The following is a 23,205-nucleotide window of genomic DNA, read 5'->3' on the forward strand; positions in this document are numbered from 1 at the left end:
CTGTGCCTGCCCCCGGCCTGTCCCTCTGCCGGCCGTGCTCTTCCTGATATCCTCGCGGCTAAGCCCTTCTCCTGCAGGGAGCCCCACGCCCGCCCTGGGCAACTGCTGGATCCCCAGACCCATCCTGTACTCCTGAGCGCCCCCTTTCTCTTTTCCTTAGTTCCGTCTCTTTCTCCCACACGCGACATTATTTACTTAAGATGTTTATTACTTGTCTGTCTCCCAGATGGAACTTCAGCTCCCCGGGGGCAGGAATCTTAGTCTTATTCACGGCTGTGTCCCGAGCACGCAGACACTGCCTGGCACCCAGCGGGCAGGTGTTTGCTGTTGCTAATATGCACAAGTGGCCGATCCACCCAGACTGAGCTGCAGTGTCCGTGCGCCTTGATCCCTGGGTTCAGAGGAGCTTTAAGGACACTGAGAGCGCTCTCTTCCTCCCTCCGTGAATGAACGTCCTGCGCCCCAGGGCCTTGGCATGGACTCCCTGCCCCCTGCTCACCTGGCACAGCTGCCTGGGCAGGCGTCTCCTTGGTCCGAGCCGCGGTCTCGCCATCTCAGGGGCTCTCGCGTGACCCTAGCAGATGATCACTCCCCGGGGGCCGTCAGGGCCCATCCCAGAGCATTTATTCTCCTCCACCTCACACCGCCTGTTCTCCAGGCTCCAGGACCCACTCTCCACCCCCAGCACCCCCCGACTCCGTGCTGTTCCATTGATAGGTTTTCTGGCACCTGGGCCAGTGGGAGGAAACAGCTGGTTGTAGCCAGAGTGGGACTGGGGGCAGGAGGTGCTGGGGACCTGCCAAGGCCCCAAACCTCGCTCTCCCTCTGCCGGCCTCAGGATGGCGAGATGATCCCCTACGGCTTCGACAACCAGACCAAGCACTGTCTGCGGCATCTGGGGAAGCACTACCATTTCCAGATCAAGGACCTTCAGCCCGAGGATGCGGGCATCTACCAGGTCAAGGTGGAGGACACAGAGATCTTCTCCACGGAACTGGACGCCAGCGGTGGGTGGTGGTCCTTGCAGAAGTTTGGGGGGTGGGGCAACCGGGTCAGTGCCATGGGTAGGGGGACAGAGGAACGTGACAGGTCCCCCCTCGAGAAGACAGCTGGGGGCAGGAACGCGTGTCCCGAGGGTTCAGGGATGACAGTCTCTTTCCGGAAGTCTCCGTGTCAGGCCTGTGGCCTCTTGGTGCTGAGCCGGGCTGGGTTTCAGCCGCGGATGTAGAATGCACACAGCGTGCCCCGCTCACAGACCTTCCACAGCGAAGTCAGATCAGGGTCTAAGTTCTCAGCCTGCAGATTCTGCCCCGTCTGAGGCTCGTCCTCATCTCCCACATCCCTTAGCAAGAAGCCCCGCCTGGGCAGACAGCTGGTGCCCACAGAGGCCTCTTTCTGCTCTGCCTCCCGTGCGCTCTCCCCTGGGAACTGTCACTTCCTCCCTCATCAAACTCCCTCCCGTCCTGAAGAGCCATGCACACGTCACCCTGGAGCTCCTGGAAGGCGGAGAGGCTGGGGAGGAAGCCTTGGGCAAATACAGCATAAAGCACACGGCTGAGCCGAGGCTGAGGGAACGGGAGGGATGAGCGGTCCGGCAGGCCTGGCCCGCCTGGAGGGGGCTTTGCGCAGCCTGGAAATGACGTGGCGTGGAGAAAGGACCGGGGCGTTTGGGGTCCACCGGACCCGGGTGTGAGTCCTGCCTGGGCCACCTCTTAGCTGGGTGAGATGGGCCAGTCCTTGAACTTTGGCGGGCTTGGTTTCCTAACCTGTCAAAAGGAGCCGTGAGACCTCAAGGTGGGCGTGAGATTAATAAGAGGCTGCACGAGAAGCGTCGGCGCTCAGCGTGCGGGTCTCCTTCACGCACCCCCCACCCCCAGATATGACCTTGGGTTGGGAATTATAGAATTCCAGAGCTGAAGGCAGTCTTTCTGTTCATAACCAAATTATAACGCCTCATTTGACGTGAGGGGACTGATCCCTGGACAAGGAGCTGGCCGTCCAAGGAGACACAGGAATTTGCGGCCAAGCAGGCCTGAATCAGCGTTTCTGAACTCCCAGCCCCGCGGCATCAGGTCCCGCTGGATCATGCTGCCGAGCTGACGCCCTGTTCCTCCTTTCCTGACAGCCATCCCCCCGCACGTGGTGGTCCCGCTGACCGAGGCCCGCTGCAAGGAGCGCGGCGATGCCGTCTTCGAGTGCGTCCTCTCTGGCCCCTGCCCCGACGCCGCCTGGAATTTCCAGCACCGGCCGCTCCGGCGCGGCAACAAATATGAAGTGTCTGTGTCCCCTGACGGGCTGACCCACCAGCTGGTGGTGAGAGGGGCCCGTTTCTCAGACATGGGCCTCTACTCGCTGAGCACCGGGTTCCACGCCTCCAGCGCCTGGCTGGTGGTTGAAGGTGAGCGGTCTGGTCCACCCCTCCATCTTCCCAGCCTCTCCCACGGCCAGGCCTCGGGGCCTCGGGGCAGTGAGGAAGGCCAGTGGCAGGGCCCTCTTCTGGTCAGTCATTTGCTTTCGATGACTCCTTCCCTCTCAGAGAAGGAGGAAGCCTCCTTTGCTCTATCCTCGACCCCGCGAGGCAGGCTCCCAGCCGGCCCAGCCCTCCTCAGTTACACCTGCTCGGGGCCACAAATCCAAGATGGCCCTAGGATCCTGGACAGGGCTGCGGACAGTGGCCTGGGCTCAGCGTGGACGAGAAGCCCCTGGGTCAGGCCAAAGAACACCCTTAGTGCCACCCTACGACCGAGGGATTTGGGTTCAAGGAGACCCCAGGAAAGTGTAAACTGGACATTTGTAAGGCAGCCGGTGGGGCAAACGGACCTTGTAAAAACCGCACGACGGGTCTGGCAGTTGGATAAGCAAATGACGTGTGGCTTTTATCTTTCCTCCGAAAGTCCTCGCAAACCGCAGAGCAGGGCTGGCTGAGCTGTGGGTACGGGGCTGGGGGAGGTGGTCATGGGACTTGTCCATCAATGTGCTGGCACTTCCTGGCTTCTTTGAGATGGTTGTCTTGCTTCTTTACTGGGGAAACTGAGGCACAGACGGGCACCTCGGCCTGATTCAAACGGCCTTTCCTCTTGTCTCTCTGTGGGGCCGCCGTCCGCTCACCAAAGCTGGGAAGGATAAAGACCTTCTGACCACAAGTGCTGACCACCAGCTGCAGGCACGAGCAGCCCAGACCTCAGAAGCAGAAGATTCCTGGAGCCTCAGTGGCAAGGGAGGGACAGCCAGGGAGCAGGGCCGCATAGGGAGCTCCCTTGATGGGGCGGGGCTGGCTTCCGGGCTCCAGCTCTCAGCCGGCCCAGACAGAGGTGGCCTTGATGGGCATGACTCCTCCTTGGTGGGCGACAAGGGGGCAGCTGACTCAGTCTGGGGCCCTGGGCAGGCAAGAAAGGGCTTCCTGGAAGCAGAGGGAGGCAGCGTCGCCCTTCCTGGGGACGGTCAGCTCCGCAGAGAGGGGGGCTGGGACAGGGGCCTTCCCGGGAGGGCCCAGGGACAGCAAGAGGGCCTAGAATCAGGACTGGACCTCAGGGAAGGTCAACAACAGGGTCGCGGCAGAGACGGTGATGGAGGCAGCAGGCTCGCAGGGGGCTGGGAGGCTGGGTCCGGCCGCCCTTGGGCTGGAGGAGCGGGGGGAAGATGGGAAGGAAAGGAACACAGAGAGGAAAATGGGAGCGAACTAGACGGGCACGGCCAGCAGCTCCTCTGGGGTGCTCAGGGCGGACCTGGCATAGGAAAGAGGGCCCTGCGGGGGTCTCAGTCTGGTCCTGCGGGGTCTCGGTCAGAAGAGGAAGAGATGGAGATTTTGCAGGGGGAGAGCCTGGCTGAGATGGAAGGAGGGGATGATCCGAGCAGAGCAAGGGGGAGAGGAGCAGCTAGGGCAGTGTGGGGTAGTGGGGCAGGCCTGGGGGGAGCTGGAGACAGCAGTGGGGCCGGAGGTCCTGGTGCCCTGGGGTCCCCTGGAGAAAGAGGTTCTAGCTCCAAGGCAGGCAGGGGCCATGAGTCCAGGGGCTCTTGGGCAGGTAGTGATGCTGACCACGGGGAAGCAAGGGGCTTCTGGGGGTCAGAGGAGTCTCCAGGACAGACATCTGCAGGCAAGGACTTTTCTGGCAGGAAATTCCCCCTGGGGCGCGGGGGTCCTGAGGCCAAAGGTGAGGGCTCCCTGCTGGGGGCAGAGGATGGAGGCCCAGGGGCGTCCATGGGAGGGGGCAAGGGCTACAGAACCAGCCTTGGAGGCTCAGGAGGTCCCAGGGGCTGGGAAGGGGATGAGCAGGGGCTCAGGGGAAGGGAGGGCCAGGGGACCGCAGGGGCCTTGGGCGAGGCAGGCGATGGGTCCAGAAGCCTCCAGTATTCCCAGGGCTGGACAGCAGGTCAGAGCGGAGCAGGGGGCGCCGGCAGAATAGAGGCTGAGAGCGCAGGTCCTTGGGATGACACACAGTCCAGCCTCAGCAAAACTGGGGCCCACCATGGGCCGGGAGTGTGGGGGTCTGGTGGAGAGAAAGGGGGTGTGGGTGGTGCCCAAGTGACTGGGCTGATGGGGTCTGGTCAGGGGGTAGATGCCAGAAGCCACAGGCTAATTGGGTCTCCAGGCCTGGGTGCTCAGGGGTCAGGGGGGACACTGGGAGACACAGATGGATTAAGAGGCCCAGGGGCAGTAGGATCTGACCCAGATTTCTGGAATGGTTCATGGGGCTCTGGAGGAAAAGGATCCAGGGGTGAGATGGGCTACAAGGATGGCTTAGGGGGTCCAGGGGGGATGGACTCCAGGTATGGCGATGGCTTAGAGTATTCCAGGGGAGTAGGTTCAGAAAAGGGGGCTGGTTATAGGGATGGCTCAGGGGGGCCAGGAGAAATGGGATCTGGTCAGGGTGCTGGTTATAGAGTCTCCTCTGGGGCACCTGGGGAAACTGAGTCTGAGGTAGGAGGTGGTTACAGACAGGGCTCAGGGGTGCCCGGGGGAACGTGGTCTGGAGACAAAGATGGTTATGGTCCTGCAAGAAGGGGATCGGGGAGACTTGCTGGTCTCAAGAGTGGCTCCAGTGGCCCTGATGGAGGGCCCATGGATGAAGCTGGGATGCATCCAGAGGCCAGGGATGTGCCTGGAGGCCAGGGAGATGCTGGCCCTGGGGGAAGGCATCGTTCTGATGGTGGCCTCGGGAGCCCTGGGAAAGCGGGGTCTGTGGGTAGAGGTGGCCTCGGGGCCTCTGCAACAGTGGAGGCTGTTGGGGAGGGACAAGTGGGAGCTGAACCAGGGGACTCTGGAAGAATAAGGCCTTGGGGTCAGACTGGAGATTACGGGGGCTTCAAAGCCTCAGGGGCTCTGGGGTCCTTTGGAGAAGGAGGCCATGAGGATGGCTCTGGGGGTCCAGGAGCCACAGAGCCAAGGTCTCTGAGGGCAGGGGGCAAAGTGAGTGATGGGGATGGGCCCAGGGGCCGTGGTGCTGGGGCCTCTGGAGCTGGAGCTGCTGACTGGGATGATACCAGGCGCCCCGAGGCACTAGCTCCTCACGCTGGGGCCGGCTCCACGAGCCGGGGGGCTTACGGGTCTGGCAACGCGCTGGGTTATGGGGATGGATCAGGAATTCGAGGGTCTCAGCTAGCTGGAGGCAGAACAGCTTATGGGGGAGGCTCAAGGGAGCTTGGGCCTGGGGGGATGGGGCAAGGGGGTGAGGCAGGCTTTAGAGACGGTGCAGGGGGCCTCGGAGGAACAGGGTCAGGGGCTGGACCGGGTTATAGGGATGGTATTGGGGGTTCTGGGGAAAGAGGGTCAGTAGACAAGGCAGACTATAGGAAAGATTTCGGGGGTCCTGAGGGAGTGGGTTTAGGGGGGCAGGCAGGTTATGGGGATGGTTTAGGGGGTCCTGGGAGAATGGGGGTAGGGGGTGAGGCAGGTTACGGGGATGGTTTAGGGGGTCCTGGGAGAATGGGGTTAGGGGGTGAGGCAGGTTATAAGGATGGTTTAGGGGGTCCTGGGAGAATGGGGTTAGGGGGTGAGGCAGGTTATAAGGATGGTTTAGGGGGTCCTGGGAGAATGGGGGTAGGGGGTGAGGCAGGTTATAGAGATGGTTCAGGGGGTCCTGGGAGAATGGGGTCAGGGGGTGAGGCAGGTTATGGGGATGGTTTAGGGGGTCCTGGGAGAATGGGGTCAGGGGGTGAGGCAGGTTGTAGGGATGGTTTAGGGGGTCCTGGGAGAATGGGGTCGGGGGGTGAAGCAGGTTATAAGGATGGTTTAGGGGGTCCTGGGAGAATGGGGTTAGGGGGTGAGGCAGGTTATAAGGATGGTTTAGGGGGTCCTGGGAGAATGGGGTCAGGGGGTGAGGCAGGTTATAAGGATGGTTTAGGGGGTCCTGGGAGAATGGGGTCGGGGGGTGAGGCAGGTTATAAGGATGGTTTAGGGGGTCCTGGGAGAATAGGGTTAGGGGGTGAGGCAGGTTATAAGGATGGTTTAGGGGGTCCTGGGAGAATGGGGTTAGGGGGTGAGGCAGGTTATAAGGATGGTTTAGGGGGTCCTGGGAGAACGGGGTCGGGGGGTGAGGCAGGTTATAAGGATGGTTTAGGGGGTCCTGGGAGAATGGGGTTAGGGGGTGAGGCAGGTTATAAGGATGGTTTAGGGGGTCCTGGGAGAATGGGGTCAGGGGGTGAGGCAGGTTATAAGGATGGTTTAGGGGGTCCTGGGAGAATGGGGTTAGGGGGTGAGGCAGGGTATGGGGATGGTTTAGGGGGTCCTGGGAGAATGGGGTCGGGGGGTGAGACAGGTTATAAGGATGGTTTAGGGGGTCCTGGGAGAATGGGGGTAGGGGGTGAGGCAGGTTATAAGGATGGTTTAGGGGGTCCTGGGAGAATGGGGTTAGGGGGTGAGGCAGGTTACGGGGATGGTTTAGGGGGTCCTGGGAGAATGGGGTCGGGGGGTGAGACAGGTTATAAGGATGGTTTAGGGGGTCCTGGGAGAATGGGGGTAGGGGGTGAGGCAGGTTATAAGGATGGTTTAGGGGGTCCTGGGAGAATGGGGTTAGGGGGTGAGGCAGGTTACGGGGATGGTTTAGGGGGTCCTGGGAGAATGGGGTCGGGGGGTGAGACAGGTTATAAGGATGGTTTAGGGGGTCCTGGGAGAATGGGGTCAGAGGGTGAGACAGATTATAAGGATGGTTTAGGGGATCCTGGGAGATTGGGGTCGGGGGGTGAGGCAGGTTATAAGGATGGTTTAGGGGGTCCTGGGAGAATGGGGTCGGGGGGTGAGGCAGGTTATAAAGATGGTTTAGGGGGTCCTGGAAGAATGGGGTCAGGGGGTGAGGCAGGGTATGGGGATGGTTTAGGGGGTCCTGGGAGAATGGGGTCAGGGGGTGAGGCTGGTTATAAGGATGGTTTAGGGGGTCCTGGAAGAATGGGGTCAGGGGGTGAGGCAGGTTATAAAGATGGTTTAGGGGGTCCTGGGAGATTGGGGTCGGGGGGTGAGGCAGGTTATAAGGATGGTTTAGGGGGTCCCGGGAGAATGGGGTCAGGGGGTGAGGCAGGTTATAAGGATGGTTTAGGGGGTCCTGGGAGAATGGGGTCAGGGGGTGAGGCAGGTTATAAGGATGGTTTAGGGGGTCCTGGGAGAATGGGGTTAGGGGGTGAGGCAGGTTATAAGGATGGTTTAGGGGGTCCTGGGAGAATGGGGTCAGGGGGTGAGGCAGGTTATAAGGATGGTTTAGGGGGTCCTGGGAGAATGGGGTCAGGGGGTGAGGCAGGGTATGGGGATGGTTTAGGGGGTCCTGGGAGAATGGGGTCGGGGGGTGAGGCAGGTTATAAGGATGGTTTAGGGGGTCCTGGGAGAATGGGGTCGGGGGGTGAGGCAGGGTATGGGGATGGTTTAGGGGGTCCTGGGAGAATGGGGTCAGGGGGTGAGGCAGGTTATAAGGATGGTTTAGGGGGTCCTGGGAGAATGGGGTCAGGGGGTGAGGCAGGTTATGGGGATGGTTTAGGGGGTCCTGGGAGAATGGGGTCGGGGGGTGAGGCAGGTTATAAGGATGGTTTAGGGGGTCCTGGGAGAATGGGGTCGGGGGGTGAGGCAGGGTATGGGGATGGTTTAGGGGGTCCTGGGAGAATGGGGTCAGGGGGTGAGGCAGGTTATAGGGGAGGCTCAGGAGGACCTGGGGAAATAGGGTCAGAAGGTGAGATGGGCTACAGAGATGGCTCAGGAGGTTTCGGAGTAACAGGCTCACTGGCTGGAGGGGGATATGAGGGTGGACCCAGAGGCCAAGAGGCCCAAGGGCGCAGGTCTGCATCCTGGGCAGCATCAGAGGGGTCTGACGGTGGCACAAGCGAAAAAGATGGTGCAGAGAGGGGCAGGGGAGTTGGGCATGTAGACGGGACAGGGCCTGGGGTGGGTTCTGGGCAGACTGGAATACTGGGCACCGCAGACGGCACAGGACACAGGGGCCCTGGGGTGCTGGGGATGCCCAGAGGGCCACAGATCCTTCCAGATGGGCAGGGATCCAAGGGTGGTCTTGGGGCCTCTGGGACCCCAGGTTCTCCTGGGGACAGAGAGGCTACCAGTAGGAAGGGCAGGTCCGCAGACCAAGCAGGGGGTATGGGGACTTCTGGGTGTCTTGGTGGTCGAGGGGCAGTGGAGGGTGAGGCCTGGGCAGGGACAGCTGCTCTGGACTCTGGGCGTGAACAGGACTCCTGGAAAGCAGGCCCAGGGACAGAAGACAGGGGTAGAGAGGCTGGTCCAGGGGCACTGGCCCCTCAGGGAGCTGGGGATGCACTGCTGGGGGGCAGGAGAATGGGAGAAGGCTCAGGGAGCTCAGCAGGTGCGGGCCAGGTGCTGGACGGCAGAGGGATGCCCGGGGAAAGGGGCAAATCAAGGCCAGGGGCTGCTGATGGGGGAGGGGAGAGCCGTGCTTGGGCCCCAGGCCAGGAAGACCAGCGGTTTGGCCAAGACAGCACTGGTGCTGGGAAGCAGCTCCCAGGCTCCAGGGCTCCCAGTGCACTGCAGGAGAAAGATGCGGCTTTCCATGGGACCCATGAAGGACCAGAGGGCTCCAGGGGCTGGGACAGGGCTCCAGGCCAAGAAGAAGCTAGGGGGTGGCGAGGCTCAAGGTTCCCAGATAGCAAAGGTTCAGGTCCTGGAAGGGGCAGATCCAGTGGCCCAGGGGTCTCGGCTGTCCTGGATAAAGAGACTTACAGTGATGGGGAGAAGGGCCTCACCCAAAAACCTGGGGACACAGGACCTCAGGGAGCCTGGAATGGGCTAGATGGTCCGTTTGGCATAAAAGACTCTGGGGACAGATCAGGGGGCGTGCAGGACCTTGGAGCTCAGCCAGGCAAAGGGCTGAGGGGAGGAAGGGGGTCCCTAGGGGGTGAGGGGTCTCTGGAGGCTGAGAATGACAAAGCCCGAGGTCCAGGGGCCCTAAAGGAGTCTCAGGGATGGGGAGCAGCAGAGTCTAGCAGGTTAGACGGTAGGCTGGGTGCACCCAGGAACAGGGCTCAAACACAATTGGGGGCCGAGGCTGGAGCTGCAAAGAGAGGAGGAGCGGATGAGGCCAGAGGCCTGGGGCGGCTGCCTGGAGAGACGAGCAGAGGGGGCCTGGGAGAGGCTCTGCACCAGGACCAGCAGCAGGACCCCCTGAGCCATCCCGGCAGCAGGAGAGGCGGCAGAGAGGCCAGGCGGGACGCCGACGGCCAGGGGCGAGATGCCACCCAGAGTCCCAGATCCAGATACAGGCCTGATGGGCCTGATGCTGGCCGTTTCTCCGAGGAGGCCCGAGGTAAGTATTTCTCAGCAGGCTGAGTCCCATCCGATGCTGGGATTCCTGGGTCGGTCCCCATTCTGCCCCCAGCCCCAGGAGTTTGTCCCTCCAGTGTCCCCATTTTCAGGGATCTCTTCCCAACCCAGGAAGCAACCTCTTCCCCCTCCTTGGGGGGGATCCAGGCTGCCTGGGGCTCAGCGAGGTGTCCTGGGTGTGCATATTGACACCCTCTGTCCAGTGCACCAGAGCTGTTGGACTGACCCTCTCTGTGTTACACAGACTCCGTGTCTGTGTGACTCAGGGCCCCTCCATGCACCTCACACCCGCATCTCCTGCACGAGCCTAGGCCCTTCGGGAAAAACTAGGGGCCCGGCTTTGCTGGCACCGGCTGAGCCCAGTTGGCAGGACTTGGTGCCCTCCAGGGCACAGTGCAGCCACGGCCTGGGAGTCTGGGCCTTGGGAGAATCCCTGGGCAACCAGCCCCCAGACGCCCCCTGTGTCTCCCCAGGCCCCGCGGGCCACTTCTCCCAGGGCCTGGTCGACACGGAAGTGCAGTGGGGCGAGGACGCCGTGCTGTCCTGCACCCTCACCCACGACCTGGGTCCCGGGACCTGGTTGAAGGATGGAGTCAAGGTACTGCCACCCCAGCTCTGTGCTGATGCAGGTGCGGGGAGGGACGGGAGGATGGCGGTGCAGAGGGAAGGGGCTTTGCAAGGAAGACTTTTCTTTCTTGGCAATGAAGATTTTTCCTTCTTCATTTTACTCATCTGCCATGAGAGAAGTCTAAACAGCCAGCAGCTGGGTATGTTTAGAATAAACTGGGTTATAAAATGGATGTGTGTCCTGCCTGCTCCTCCCTCGACACACCCCTTGCCTTCCCACCTGCCATCCAGAATCTCCCCATGCCTCTCTCCCCATCCTTCAAGGCCTCGTACAAATGCGTCTTGTCGGCCCAACCAGACAGGATCTCTGGTCTCTCTGAAGGGCCCCTCTGTCCTCCATCCTGGCTGTCATCCCAGGAGGAAGGACACCCCAGGGCTTCAGAGCATGGCTAAGCAGGGCTCAGATCCCAGGTCTGCCACTGACCACTGAGATGGCCTCTGGTCTCCTCATGTATAAAGCGGGGTTAATAACAGCCCCCACTTTGTGGGGTTGTTGGAACAGCTAAATGGGATACTGAGCATGGACAGCTCTGGCACGTGCCTGCCGTTAGTAAAGGGCCCAGAGGAGCGGCGCCGGGAGGAGGTAACCGGCTCCTCTGTGGCCCTTCTTCCAGCTTGGTGCCCAGGATGGAGTCGTCTTTGAGCAGGATGGCCTGGTGCACAGGCTCCTCATTGCCCACGTGCAGGGCACCCAGGCCGGGAGGTACACCTTTGTCGCCGGCAGCCAGCAGAGCGAGGCCACACTGACCGTCCACGGTGAGGCCCAGCCCTGCTTCCGGCTCAGCAGACTCCCTGCACTGGGGCATATGCTCCCCTTGCCAACACCCGGATGTGCGGCTGGTCTGCAGCCAGTCTAATCTCATCCTGAGTTTGAGAAGATGCTTTCAAAAGGCCAGCCCACACCCTCCCCGTTCCGTGTTGGGACCTCTCTGTGAGGTCTCCCCCTCGTCCTTCCAGCTGCAGGGAAAGCCCCTTCACCCCGTTAGTCCTCTGGAGGTGGGGAGGGGTGCTCTATTCTTACCCAAACCTCCCTCTCCGGCTCCCACTTCCCCACCCCCCGTGCCCAGAGCCTGCCCTTCTTTGAGCCCCTTGCCCTGTTCTGTCTCTAGACGCCCCCGTCATCCCTCCCGATGTGACAGAGAAACTGCGAGAGCCACTGGTGGTCAAGGCTGGGAAGCCGGTGACAATGAAGGTGCCCTTCCAGAGCCGCCTCCCCGTGCAGGCTGCCTGGAGGAAGGACGGTGCCGAGGTGCTGGGCCGCAGCAGCGGGGGGCCCCAGGTGACCCTGGGGGACGACTTCACGCGGCTGTGCCTCTCCAGCGCCAGCAGGAAGGACCGTGGCCAGTACAGCGTGACGCTGAGGAGTGACGGGGGCTCTGCGCAGGCCGAGCTCACCCTGCAAGTCTTAGGTGCCAGCCCCAGCCTACTCCCCACCAAAGCCTGGGGCTCCCGGGGTTCTGGGCCCTCCCTGCCAGCAGGGGCAGCCCCGGGGTGGTCCCCTGGCTCTGTTCCGCATTTGCATGCTAAGATCCGAACCTACCCTTACCGCGCTTTGTCCCCCGCCCCCACAGACGGGTTAGGAAGAAGCAGTTTAGATAAATAAAGGGCTGGGCTGGTGCTGGGAGGAGGGAATGTTGTCAGCTGAGAGCTGATGCACGGGGCCCTCGGGAAGTAGATGGGATGGGGTGGCGGCCCCCAGCCCTGAGTGGTGCCACTGGAGGGCTGAGCAGGTGCCCATGCCAGCCACTCAGGGAGTCCTGCCCTCCGTGTCACCGCCCCGCATGTATGTGCCTGTGCTGGGGTGGGGGAGACCAGGGGCACCTCTAGGTGATGCCCACTTGGGCACCCCACCCCACTGCCAGCTTATCCACCCATGAGGGGGGATGTCCCACACAGCTCCCCTCCAGCTCCTCTGACCCCCACTTCTCTCCCTGCTCCTCTTGCTGGGTCCAGACAAACCCCAGCCCCCACAGGGCCCCCTGGAGGTGCAGGATTGCCAGGGGGCTGGTGTCTCCCTCCGCTGGCGGCCCCCGCGGGACGATGGGGGCCGGGCAGTGGAGCACTACATGGTAGAGAGGCGGCAGGCCGGCAGGAGCACGTGGCTGAACGTGGGCGAGCCCCCCGGGGACAGCACCAGCTTCACCGACGCCCACGTGGAGCGGGGCAAGAAGTACGCCTTCCGCGTGCGGGCTGTGACCTCCGAGGGGGCTGGGGAGGCCCTGGAGTCTGCGGAGGTGCTGCTGGCTCCTGAGGGTGAGAGGACAGGCTGGGGCTGGGGGTGGGGAGCGCTCCCGGGCTCCCCACCATGCGCAGAGGACGGGCAGGTCTGCCCTGGAGGCTGAGGGACACCAGACAGTGCCTGGGGGTCTTGAGGTCCTTCTAGAATACTATGGAGACCCCTTGCCTCTGCTTTGTTCGAGATCTGGCTGCCAGATCAGGAAGCAAGGTTGATGGGGTCTTCTCCCAGCTGTGGCTGTCCGGGAGTCGGGGATGGACAGGCAGAGCCACTGCCTCAGGACCCTCCTCCATCAGATGCCCCTGTCTGGAGCATCTCTCAGGGGACGTGGGGCCGAGGGGCCTCAGGGCTGGCTCTAGACTCCTAGGCCACAAGCTTCTCTGGTCCCGTCATTCCTGCCCCCAAACAGCCAGAACAGTGTCCCAGAGCAGGCTGGCTCGGCCCCCGGACACTCGCACAGGGAAGGACAATGTGGCTGTCCCCAGAGGCCCCGCTCCTCCCCCGAGATCTGCCCGAGAGCTGGCCCCTTTCCTTGGCCTCTGGCTGACCTGCACCTTCTCCGCCCCCCAGCTCTCCCAGGGCCCCCTTCCGCCCCGACCATCCTGTCAGCCTCCAGCAAGGCCATCACGCTGACGTGGACGGCGCCTCAGGGCCCCGGCAGTGCCCACATCCTGGGCTACCTGGTGGAGAAGCGCAAGAAGGGGAGCCACACCTGGACAGCAGCAAACGACCGCCCGGTGCCTGGTGAGTGGGCCTGACGGGGATTCTCCGAGCCTTCCCGGGACCCCTTCCCAGCTGCAGGGTCCCGTGGCATCGTCATGCCAGACCAATTTAGTACGTGGGTCTCCCCTGGGGCAGTGCTGCCCCTGGGGACCTTTGGCAATGTCTGGAGACAGTCTTAGTTGTCACGAGTGGGGGTCGGGGGAAGGTGGACAGTGGCATCTAGTGTGAAAGGCCAGAGAGGCTGATGAACATCCTACAAGGCACAGCACGCGCCCTCCCCACCCCCACACCCTCAACAAAGAATTAGCTGAAAAATGTCAACAGCGCCTCCGAGTTTGGGAAAGCTGCTGTAAGAGAAGATGTCTTGGGATGGAAGCCAGAGGCGGAGCTGTTGGCCCTGGCCGCTCTCCTCCTGGCCTTGACCTCGGGCAGCTACTCCCCTCACTAGATCTTTGCTTCCTCATCCACAAAAAGGGGGAGAAGTGTCCCCCGCTCCTAAGATCTTCCTGAGGAGCTCCCTTCTGAGGTCAGAAAAAACAGGAGAGCCCACAGCAGGGCTCGTAGGGAAAGAGCAGGTGGGAGCGCCGAGCAGGTTGTCAGGAGACCCAGTTACCAGGAGGGCCAAGCTGCTCCGGCCCCAGTCTCGTCGTCTCTAGGAGGGAGCTGAGCTGAGGCCATCTTTCCGACTTCATTACGTCGTGGTTCCATTTTATTTAAATATGACAACAACGCTGTAAGGCAGACAGAACCGGAGAGGTTCGGGTACCTGCCTAAGACCACCCGGCAAGTTGGTGGCAGAACCACAGGGCAGGGACTCGGGGCCCTGACTCACAGAGCAATGTTCTCCTCCCCTTGGAGAGAACGGAGCCACACCGGGTGGGCTGGACGGGGGGGAGGGATGCAGGCCCCGGCTTGGTCTTCTCCAGAACTCGGAGCCACCGAGCCGCCCGTCTCCCCCATCACCTGGTCCCATCAGGGTGGGACTAATGTGGGGCGGGCTTTTCACAGAGAGGAAGTGGACCGTGGCAGACGTGCGGCAAGGCTGTCAGTATGAGTTCCGGGTCACAGCCGTGGCTCCCTCTGGCCCTGGAGAGCCTGGGCCCCCATCGGATGCCGTCTTTGCTCGGGACCCCATGAGTAAGTACAGCACCAAGCCAGGAGGACGGGGTGGTGGTGGTGAGCAGGGGATGGGTCTGGAGCCGGTGGGACAGGACAGGCAGCCACAGTTCAGGGGCCGTCCTGAAGGAAATGGTCTGGAGGGCTGGAGGATAAAGTCCAGATGGCCTCTGTGGGGGGAGGCACATCATAGGGGCACAGGAAAGGCACGAGCCCCTGAACTGAGATCAAGCAGCCCCCCAGGGGCCAGGCGGTGGGGATTACAACTCCTTGCCAAGATCACACCGCTGACCCCTCGGCTCTGGGCAGATCAGTCCCCAAGCTGCCCGTGTCCCAGTGCTGTAACCTACCACTCCCCCCATCACTGCCGGGAGGGTGAGGGGCCACAGGGAAACCTCAGCATCGCTTCTCTATCCAACGACTATTTGCTCATCCCCTGCAATGTGGCCAACATTGTGCAGGGCACCACAGGTATTCAGGCTGTTGGAATGAGTCCAGCAAAAATAGTTTAAGTTTAATTGACCAAGTGGCATCTTAGTGGTGGTCCCAGGAAGGGCAGCGTGTGGTCAGTGGATGGGAGAGGAAAGGGGACCCGTGCATCTCACTCCTTGGAAATGGCCCCAACCTGTCGTATTTGATCCATCTTCCTCCTCCCTCATCAACGCTGGGAGGAGACAAGCAGGACGAGCAGTGTCCCGTAGTCGCCACCCCAATCCTACATTTTCCAGACCCTTGTTGCTAAGCGTGGTCCCCGGTCCAGCAGCACTGGCTGGAGGCTTGTTAGCCGTGCAGACTCTCAACCCTCACCCCAGACCACCTGAATCAGGATCCGTAGTTTTAACGACATCCCCCAGGTGATTTGTGTGCAGATTAACTCACTTCGTGCTTAGAAACGCTGGGGGGCTCTTGAAGGTCGCAGTGCCGTCCAATTGACAAAGCCCTTTGACACGCATCAGACAGTGTTCCCAAACCCCCGGGGGTGGGCAGGGCCTGTGTGATGACGCTCGTTCCCACGTCACAGGAGAAGAATAAGAACCGCGGGCCCAGAAGGCCGTCTTACTAGGAGCTTAGAGCTCAGAATAAAAAGGTAAAGAGTTCTAGTCCTCGTGGATCTCGGAGCCCGAGAAGTCATCAAGTAAATTCCAGCTTTCAGGAATTAAGGAAGGAGCATTAGGGGGAAGGGGTTGGTGGGTTGGCGAAGGAGTGGAATGAGTTGGGGAAGGCTTCCTGGAAGAGGCAAGCTGGGATCTGCGGTGCCCAAGTGAGGCAGGGGGCAGGGTGGAGTAAGGGCTTGGTTCCAGGAAAGTCTACACTCCAAATCCCTCGGTGAAAGAAACCCCCAGCCTCCCACAGGAAAACCAATGAATAGCCGCACGGAGTGGCCACCCTCAGGGAGGGTGACGCCATTCCTGACGTTCCCATGGTTGCCTGGCCAGGACCTCCTGGGCCCGTGAGGGATCTGCAAGTCACAGACACGTCGAACACCAGCATCACCCTGAGCTGGGCCCGGCCGGACACTCAGGAAGGGGACGAAGCTCAGGGCTACGTGGTGGAGCTGCGCGGCTCGGACAGTCTGAAATGGACCCGGTGCCACACGGGCACTGTGCCCGGCCCCACCTACACAGCCAAGGGGCTCCGGCCTCGAGAAAGCTACTTCATGCGGGTGACAGCGGTGAACGACGGGGGCCCCGGCCAGCCCACCACCCTGGACACGTTGGTGCAGGCCGTGCCCGTCACTGGTGAGTGCCACCCCCCTCCTCCCGTGACAGGCCCTTCCCGGGAGAAGGCTCTGAGCGGCATCTGTGCCCTTTGCGGGCCAGGCTCCCCTTCCGAGGTTTGACGAAAGTGGCATTTCTTGAGCACCTGTGATGGACGAGCGAGGCTCTGGGCCAGGCAGGCCCTGCAGAAACGTTTCCTCATTACGACTCATAAAAATCCTACGAGGTTAATATTTTATCCCCAATTTACAGATAAGGAAACTGAGGTCAAAGGTACTTTGCCCTGGGTCTCTCCACCCGTATGTGGCAGAGGCAGGTTGTAACCCAGGTGGTGACACTGACGTCCAGGCTCCCTCCAGGGTTCTTGGCTGCCCCCGAGGCTGGGCCTAAGAAGGCACAGGTGTTGCTCACAAGTGTGGTTCACACTCAGGGCCGAAGCCGCCCAGCTCCCTGTTACCTGAGGGTGGACCGTCCCACCCCTTGGGCTTTAGTTGCCGGAAGCAGCTGACCCGTCTTTGACCCGAGCCGACACTGGGCCACCCCAGCAGACCCTAGTTGTCACTGTGACACAAAGGAGATGAGTACAGTGAAAAGCACACAACACCTGGCGTCCAGAATCCCGGATCTTGTCCCAGCTCTGCCCCTGGCTCAGTTGGTCTCAGGCCTGGCACTTCCTGTCTCAGATGGGGGTCATCTCACCTGCGAAAGCAAAGAGCTGGGTCCATTTTTCCCTGTCCTGCTCTGTGCCAGCCTCTCCCCACCAGCTCCTGGGCCTCCCAACCGCCTCTCCTGTTCCTTCGGAGCCCCCCCCCAGCCCCCATTAGATCTCGGCATCCATTCGGCTGGCCCAGCCTTCCCCTCGGGGCTGGGCCCCAACTGCAGAGGGAGGTGACAGCCATCCTGTGTGTTCCAGTGTGCCCCAAGTTCCGACTGGACTCCAGCATGAAGGACTCGCTGACAGTCAGAGCTGGCGACACCATTCGTGTTCCTGTCCCCTTCGAAGTGAGTGCATCTGGCAGGGCGTGGGGAGGGGAGCCCGGAGCAGACAGGGAGCCAGACTCAGCCCCGTGGCTGTCTTGTCTCCCCTGGTCCTTTTCAGGCCCTGATCTGGGACCTGGGCTTGTGCAGGAAATCAGGCCAGCTGTGAGGAATGGGGTAGGGAGGGTCCTCCTTGAAGGGACAGCCCTCACCTGGCCAGTGGGCGGCCACCATGCTCCTGTGCACAAACCCCTCTCGTGGTAGTTTCCAGTGCTGCACCTCGAAACAAGGCCACCCGCTTTTCTCCACCTGCCCTCAGTCTGGGGGTTCAGAGGTCCTGCAGTGCGTGATCCCCTTTGACTTCAGAACTCATACTGTGCGGGCCACCACCTGCATGTGACTTAGGATGGTTCTCAGGCACCACCACACATCTCTGGACGGACAGGACAGCAGTGCAGTGCCCGGTCAGCAGCCCAGACGGCCCGGATTCAAATTCCGGTGTCGTCACTCACTAGCTGTTTGACCGTGCACAAATATCTTAACCTCTCTGTGCCCTACTTCCTCCTCTGTCAAATGGGGGTAATAATAGTAACTTATCTCAAAGGGTTGCTCTGAGGATTCATGCAATTAATGCATTGAAAGCACGTTGATATAATTAATTGACTTCTTGACTCCTCAGAACCATCTGGGAGGCAGGACTGTTCGCACCCCTGTTTGACTCTGAGCCCCCTGTGCCCAGGACTGAGGGTCTCGAGGGGGATTGGTGGCATGGCCATCAGGGTCACCACTGTCCCCGGCCAGTCCTCCCGGGCTCCTGCAGGGATCCCAAAGGCACCCCCCCTTGGTCTTGGGCACATGGTGCTAGCACTCCCCTCCCCGTGAGCCCCACTCACTCCCATCAGCCACGTCCCGCCCCCCCCCCCCCCCCCCCCCCCCCGCCGCAGTGGGAATCCAGATCTAATTATAGCCCCCTGCTCAGAGCCTCAACCAGCAGCTCACTGCTCGCAGAAGAAACTCCAGAAGTCTGTGTGGGTGTCACGTTGAGGACACTTGGCGTTTGTGCCTGACTTCGCATCCAGCCTCCTCTCCCGTCCCCAGCCGCTCCCTCCCGCTCTGTCTGCCTCGTTCGTTGCTCAGACATCCATCCTCCCACAGTGCTCCTCTCCTGCTCGCCCCTCAGCCCGCCCCTCAGCCCAGCTCCCATGCCGTGGCTTCCACACCACTTTCCCTTCCCCTCATCTCCCAGGCTGCCCCCATGCCCGAGGTGACCTGGCTCAAGGACGGCTTGCCCTTGCCTAGAAGAAGCGTGACGTCCACCAAGGACGGCCTCACCCAGCTTCTGGTGCCTTCGGCCAGCCCCTCGGACGCCGGCCTCTACACCGTGGTGCTGAGAGGCCTGCAGGGGAAGGAGGCCACCCACAGCTTCCTGCTCCGGGTGGCAGGTGAGGCAGGCCTGGCAGGGGCTTGGAAACGGCTCAGTCACTCGCCGGGGCAGGGAGCTTTCCCTCTGGCCCGATCACAGGTCTCCGCTGTGCCCCCCAGGCCTGGGTTTGCAAAGGGATCGCCCCCCGCCCCCCAACCCTCCCTACGTGTTCAAAGAGAGAAAGGAGGAGAGGCCGACGGAGGGTCCCCAGGGGCTCGTTGCTCTTCTGCCTCGGGAACTCAGGGACAGCTAAGCCACAGCCCCTCACTGGACCCCAGCAATTCCTCATTTGGGGTCAGTGAGTGGAAGCGGTCACCACCAGCTCCTGACTCAAAAGAGCCCTGGGGGGAGTTGTCTGTGGTCCTTGTAGGAGATAAGGGCCGCCCTCCCCACTGCCACCGCCACCGCCACACGGGCCCCACCCCGAGGGGCTTCTGGAATATGGAATTATGCACTGACAACGGGGGCTCTGCGGCTCGGTCTCGTGAAAACCCCTGCTCTGCCCGTGTCCTGTGTCATTTTACTTACAAACCAGTGAATTAAAATGACTGTTTTGGGGGGGGCGCCGCCGGCCCGTGGCCGAGTGGTTAAGTGCACACGCTCCACTTTGGCGGCCCGGGGTTCGCCAGTTCAGATCCCAGGTGCAGACCTACACGCCGCTCATCACGCCACGCTGAGGCAGTTTCCCACATAGAAGAACTAGAATGACCTACAACTAGGATATATAGCTATGTACTGGGGCTTTGGGGAGGAAAAAAAAAAAAAGAGGAAACTTGGCAATAGATGTTAGCTCAGGGCCAATCTTCCTTTAAAAAAAAAAAGACAAGCCCTGAGAATGGGGCTGAGAGAAAAACGATTCATTTGGAGTGGTCTCCCTGCTCCAGATGCAACTGCAGACCCCTGGCTGCGCTCTCTCGGGCCCCAGGTCCCTGCCTGCAAGTCTGCGTTCCCCAGGGCCCCAGGAGACATGGGGACACAGGGACGGCCACCCCTGGAGCCCATGGGTGATTTCAGGTGGCCCGCTGGGTCCCCTCAACGCGGCTCCCTGTGCCATCTGTCCTCAGCGTGCCCGCGGGCTCCCGGGCCCATCCGTCTGCAGGAGAACGTGCCGGGGACGGTGACGGCCGAGTGGGAGCCCTCTCCGGACGAGGGGGGTGACTCGCCGTTGCACTATGAGGTGTTCACGCGCTGCTTGGGGCTCGGGCCCTGGCGCCTCGCGGCCGACGGCCTGCACACCAACCGCTTCACCCTCCTGGGCGTCCTCCCGGGCCTCGAGTACCACTTCCGGGTGGTGGCCAAGAACGAGCTGGGGGCCAGCCAGCCCTCGGACACCAGCGAGCCCTGGTGCATCCCCCGGCATCGAGGTGAGTGTGGCGGCCGTCCCTGGAGCGAGCTCGGAGGCCGGGGCGGAGATGCGGGCGTGTGTGTCTCCCCTAGGAGCTGGACCTGGTGGCCAGCCAGACCCGGAGCCACTGCTGTGCCCCCTTCCTGCCCAACCCACTCGCCCGACGGCCTCTGCACCGTGACTCGGGGAGGGCGGGAGGGGCTGTGTGTGTCCTCGTGTCTACATCCTTTCGTGGCTTCTCCAGTCAGTGGCAGGCAGCCAGGTAAAGAGAGGTTACTGTTTCTCTGAAAAGAAAGTGCATATTAGTCAAATAGACGTGGACCTTCAAAGCAGCGTTACGCACAAAATTGGGGCTCTGTCGTCTGACACGCACAAAGAGCCGGTTATTAAGGCACCAGTTTTGGGGAAAGAAATCAGCTTTATTTTGCAAGATGGATCTGCAAGGAGGCAGGGGTCATGTGCCCTCAGATCTGTCTCCGGGATCCAGGGCTTGGGGCACAGTTTATAGGGTGAAGGGCAGGGTGGTCTGCAGTGTGGAGACGGATGATTGGAGGTGAGGAGAGGAGAGGTGACTGACGGTCTGCGCAAGCGGAGTCAGACTCCGTCCTCTTCATAAGACGCATGGTCACAAAACGGCGGCATTACCGTGAGTGGAGCGTGGAGTTTTCAGCTCCTTGACGTCAAGAGGGTCACTGACAGAGCATCTGCGCAGGCCCCGTTGATGGGCTGGTGGTCTCAACCAGCTTCAACTGGACGAGGGGTCTCGGCTCCTCAAAGACCGCTCTTAATTGCTCTGTTGATAAGATGAGGTCGGTTGAACTGGTCCTGGAGGGTCCTCGGTTACACCAGTTGCTGGAAAAAGCAGGTTATCACATCGCATCACTTGGTCTCTCTAAAATACAAAACCTCCGGAAGTTTCCACACTAAAACGTAGCATGGTCGTCCGGAGGTGTTGAGATGACCCTTGGTTCTATTCTTTCTCCTTTTGATTTGCTGTATGTTCTAATTTGTCCACCAGGAATGTGTGTTAGTTTGTAGTTTAAATAAAAAAAAAAAAGCCCAAAAGTGTTTTAAGAAAAGGGGGAAAAGGTGAGTCAGCCGTGGGGGCCACATCTGCAGGTAAGCTGAGGCAGGAAGGAACGGGAGGTGCCTCTGTCGCCCTAGGACCGTGCCTCAGCCAGCCGTCCCCACCCTCTGACCCTCCTCTCTCTCTCTCTCTCTCTCCGGTTTTCATCGCAGACGCCTTCATGGTTAAGACTCCGAGGCACCGGGAGCCCGACCTGCGCCAGAAGCCCCGCTTCCTGGTGGGGCTGCGGGCCCACCTGCTGCCCCCGGGCTGCGAATGCTGCATGAGCTGTGCCGTGCAGGGCTGTCCCCGACCCCAGGTCACCTGGTACAAGAATGACGAGAGCCTGGCGGGCAACCCCGCGGTGTACAGCACCGATGTGCAGGGTGTGTGCTCCCTTATCATCCCCAGCGTCTCCCCCGAGGACAGCGGCCGCTACAAGGCGGTGGCCGAGAACGCGCTGGGCCAGGCTGTCAGCACCACCACCCTCATTGTCACAGGTAAGGATGCTGCCCTGACAGGGGGTCAAGCCGGCCGGTGGGGAGGGAGGGAGGGAGGAAAGGACAGAGGAGCAGCCACCTACCTGCCTTTAGGGAGCCCTCAAGGCAACCCGTCCGGTCTAGAGCAATGGGGCGGGGAGTCAGGACACCAGCGCGGTCCGTCTGGATCTACAGAACTCTGCCCACTTACCCTGGCCATCCCCACCCTCCTGGGGCCTTGGTTTGCCATCTGTAAGATGCAGTATCTGGACTAGATCAGTGACCAGCAACTCGGCTTAAGGGGCCACGTAGCCCCCGCTTGCACTTCCCCGCGTGGCCTTGCGACACAGTTCGAGACTGGAGATGAGTCTCCTTCTGTGCTGCACCTTCATAAATACGCCCAGATGTGGACATTTGGTGCCCCAAAGCCGTGCCAATTCTCTTGTTGGTACTCTCCCTTCAGGAAAGCAAATAATCTATGTTAATAGGGAAACATTTTTCCTCAATAGGATTTAAAACATCTTATATTTTGAATAGCAAAAAAAAAAGGAACCCCTAGGCATTTTTAATTATTCAGAATTGACCTTTGTGCAAGACTGGCCCTTCGGCCCTGGACCAAACAGCTCTCCTCCCTGTGGCTTCTGTGCCGAGGCATCAGGAGGCCTCTCTCTCAGAGCCCAGCTTGAGCACACACACATCTGGAGTTGGGGGTGGTCGTGGTGGCCCAAGGGGCCAAGGAGGGCTTTGCCGGGGGTCAGAGAGCACATGGTGGCTGTGGATTTGAACCCATGCCCCATGATGGCAGAGCCCCCGGGCCTGACCCCCTTGCTGTACCACCTTCACCACTTGTCATGGGTGGGTGGCAGCTGCCCCCTGGGGACCAGCTGGCATAGCCCCGTCTCTGTCTTGCAGAATCCAGCCCCTAGCCCCACCTCACCCTGGATGGCCCTGCCCGGCCCCACAGCCACAGCATGACGGCAGATCCCCAAAGCTTCACTTGACGTCCACACCGGCCTGGGGAGCCAGTCCTGAAGGATGGAGAACAGTGGCAGTGCCTGGAGCCCCAGGGAGGCCGGAATGAGGGGGACCCGGGAAGGTTCTGCCAGCAGAGCCTGGACTGCTGGGGGAAGGAAAAGCAGAAGCGGTGGCCTTCAGCCTCCCAGCCCCAAGCTGAGCCACTCAACAGGATGCCAGCGAGCCTCCGCGCTCGCCGCGTGGGTTCCCTGTTCCGCTTCAGGAGATCGGAGAGAAGCTGTCTGCAGGATGGAGGCCAATCCCCATTTGGGGACCCTTGGAGAGAGGGCGGGAAGAGCTGGGTGTGCTGTGACCACGGGGAGGGAGGAGGGAGGGAGGGCGAGGACCTGGGTGAAGACTGGGGCTGGAGAGCATGTGTGTGAGGCTGCTTTCTGTAGTTTTCTTCTTTAAAAGCTTAGGCTAATACAGGCAATCGTTTGCAAAAGAACTCAGGATTGGTGTGTTGGAGGAAAGGTCCCCAATGCAGAGCCCTCATACCAGCTCTGGCTGTGGGGATGGGTGGGTCGGGCTGGAGGGGAGAATTGGGTCAGAGCTGGGTTCTTCTGCAGCCCAGGCCGCCGAGGTCCCTTGGGGGGAGGGTGGGAGAGCGGAGGGTGGTGGAAGGGTCTGCCTGGTGGAGAGACCTCCCTTCCTGCCAGCCCCTGTTTCCTGTACTCCTCTGTCTGCCAAGAATCCTGACCTGATGGCAGCAGA

At 61.1% G+C, this 23,205-nt stretch overlaps 1 protein-coding gene across 2 annotated transcripts in view; it reads left to right on the plus strand.

Moving 5' to 3' along the window:
* The window catches only part of IGFN1 (immunoglobulin like and fibronectin type III domain containing 1), a 32,461-nt gene extending 9,522 nt beyond the window's left edge, over positions 1–22,939 (plus strand). Inside the window, exons 10-25 of one of the 2 annotated variants that reach the window (XM_070602520.1) lie at positions 839–1,007; positions 2,126–2,398; positions 3,114–3,163; positions 9,623–9,749; positions 10,240–10,364; positions 11,008–11,149; positions 11,503–11,802; positions 12,347–12,646; positions 13,200–13,373; positions 14,361–14,489; positions 15,905–16,207; positions 17,100–17,188; positions 18,411–18,606; positions 19,652–19,951; positions 21,172–21,498; positions 22,390–22,939. In XM_070602520.1, the coding sequence (XP_070458621.1) occupies positions 839–1,007; positions 2,126–2,398; positions 3,114–3,163; positions 9,623–9,749; positions 10,240–10,364; positions 11,008–11,149; positions 11,503–11,802; positions 12,347–12,646; positions 13,200–13,373; positions 14,361–14,489; positions 15,905–16,207; positions 17,100–17,188; positions 18,411–18,606; positions 19,652–19,951; positions 21,172–21,498; positions 22,390–22,403 (3,018 nt within the window). In that variant the 3' untranslated portion in view covers positions 22,404–22,939. Of the gene's footprint in view, positions 1–838; positions 1,008–2,125; positions 2,399–3,113; positions 3,164–7,496; positions 9,750–10,239; positions 10,365–11,007; positions 11,150–11,502; positions 11,803–12,346; positions 12,647–13,199; positions 13,374–14,360; positions 14,490–15,904; positions 16,208–17,099; positions 17,189–18,410; positions 18,607–19,651; positions 19,952–21,171; positions 21,499–22,389 lie in introns of those variants that run through there. The other variant, XM_070602519.1, reaches the window with a different exon arrangement.
* Positions 22,940–23,205: the final 266 nt, after the last annotated feature.

Source organism: Equus przewalskii, chromosome 31 (assembly GCF_037783145.1).
Source record: "Equus przewalskii isolate Varuska chromosome 31, EquPr2, whole genome shotgun sequence".
NCBI classification, from domain to species: Eukaryota; Metazoa; Chordata; class Mammalia; order Perissodactyla; family Equidae; genus Equus; species Equus przewalskii.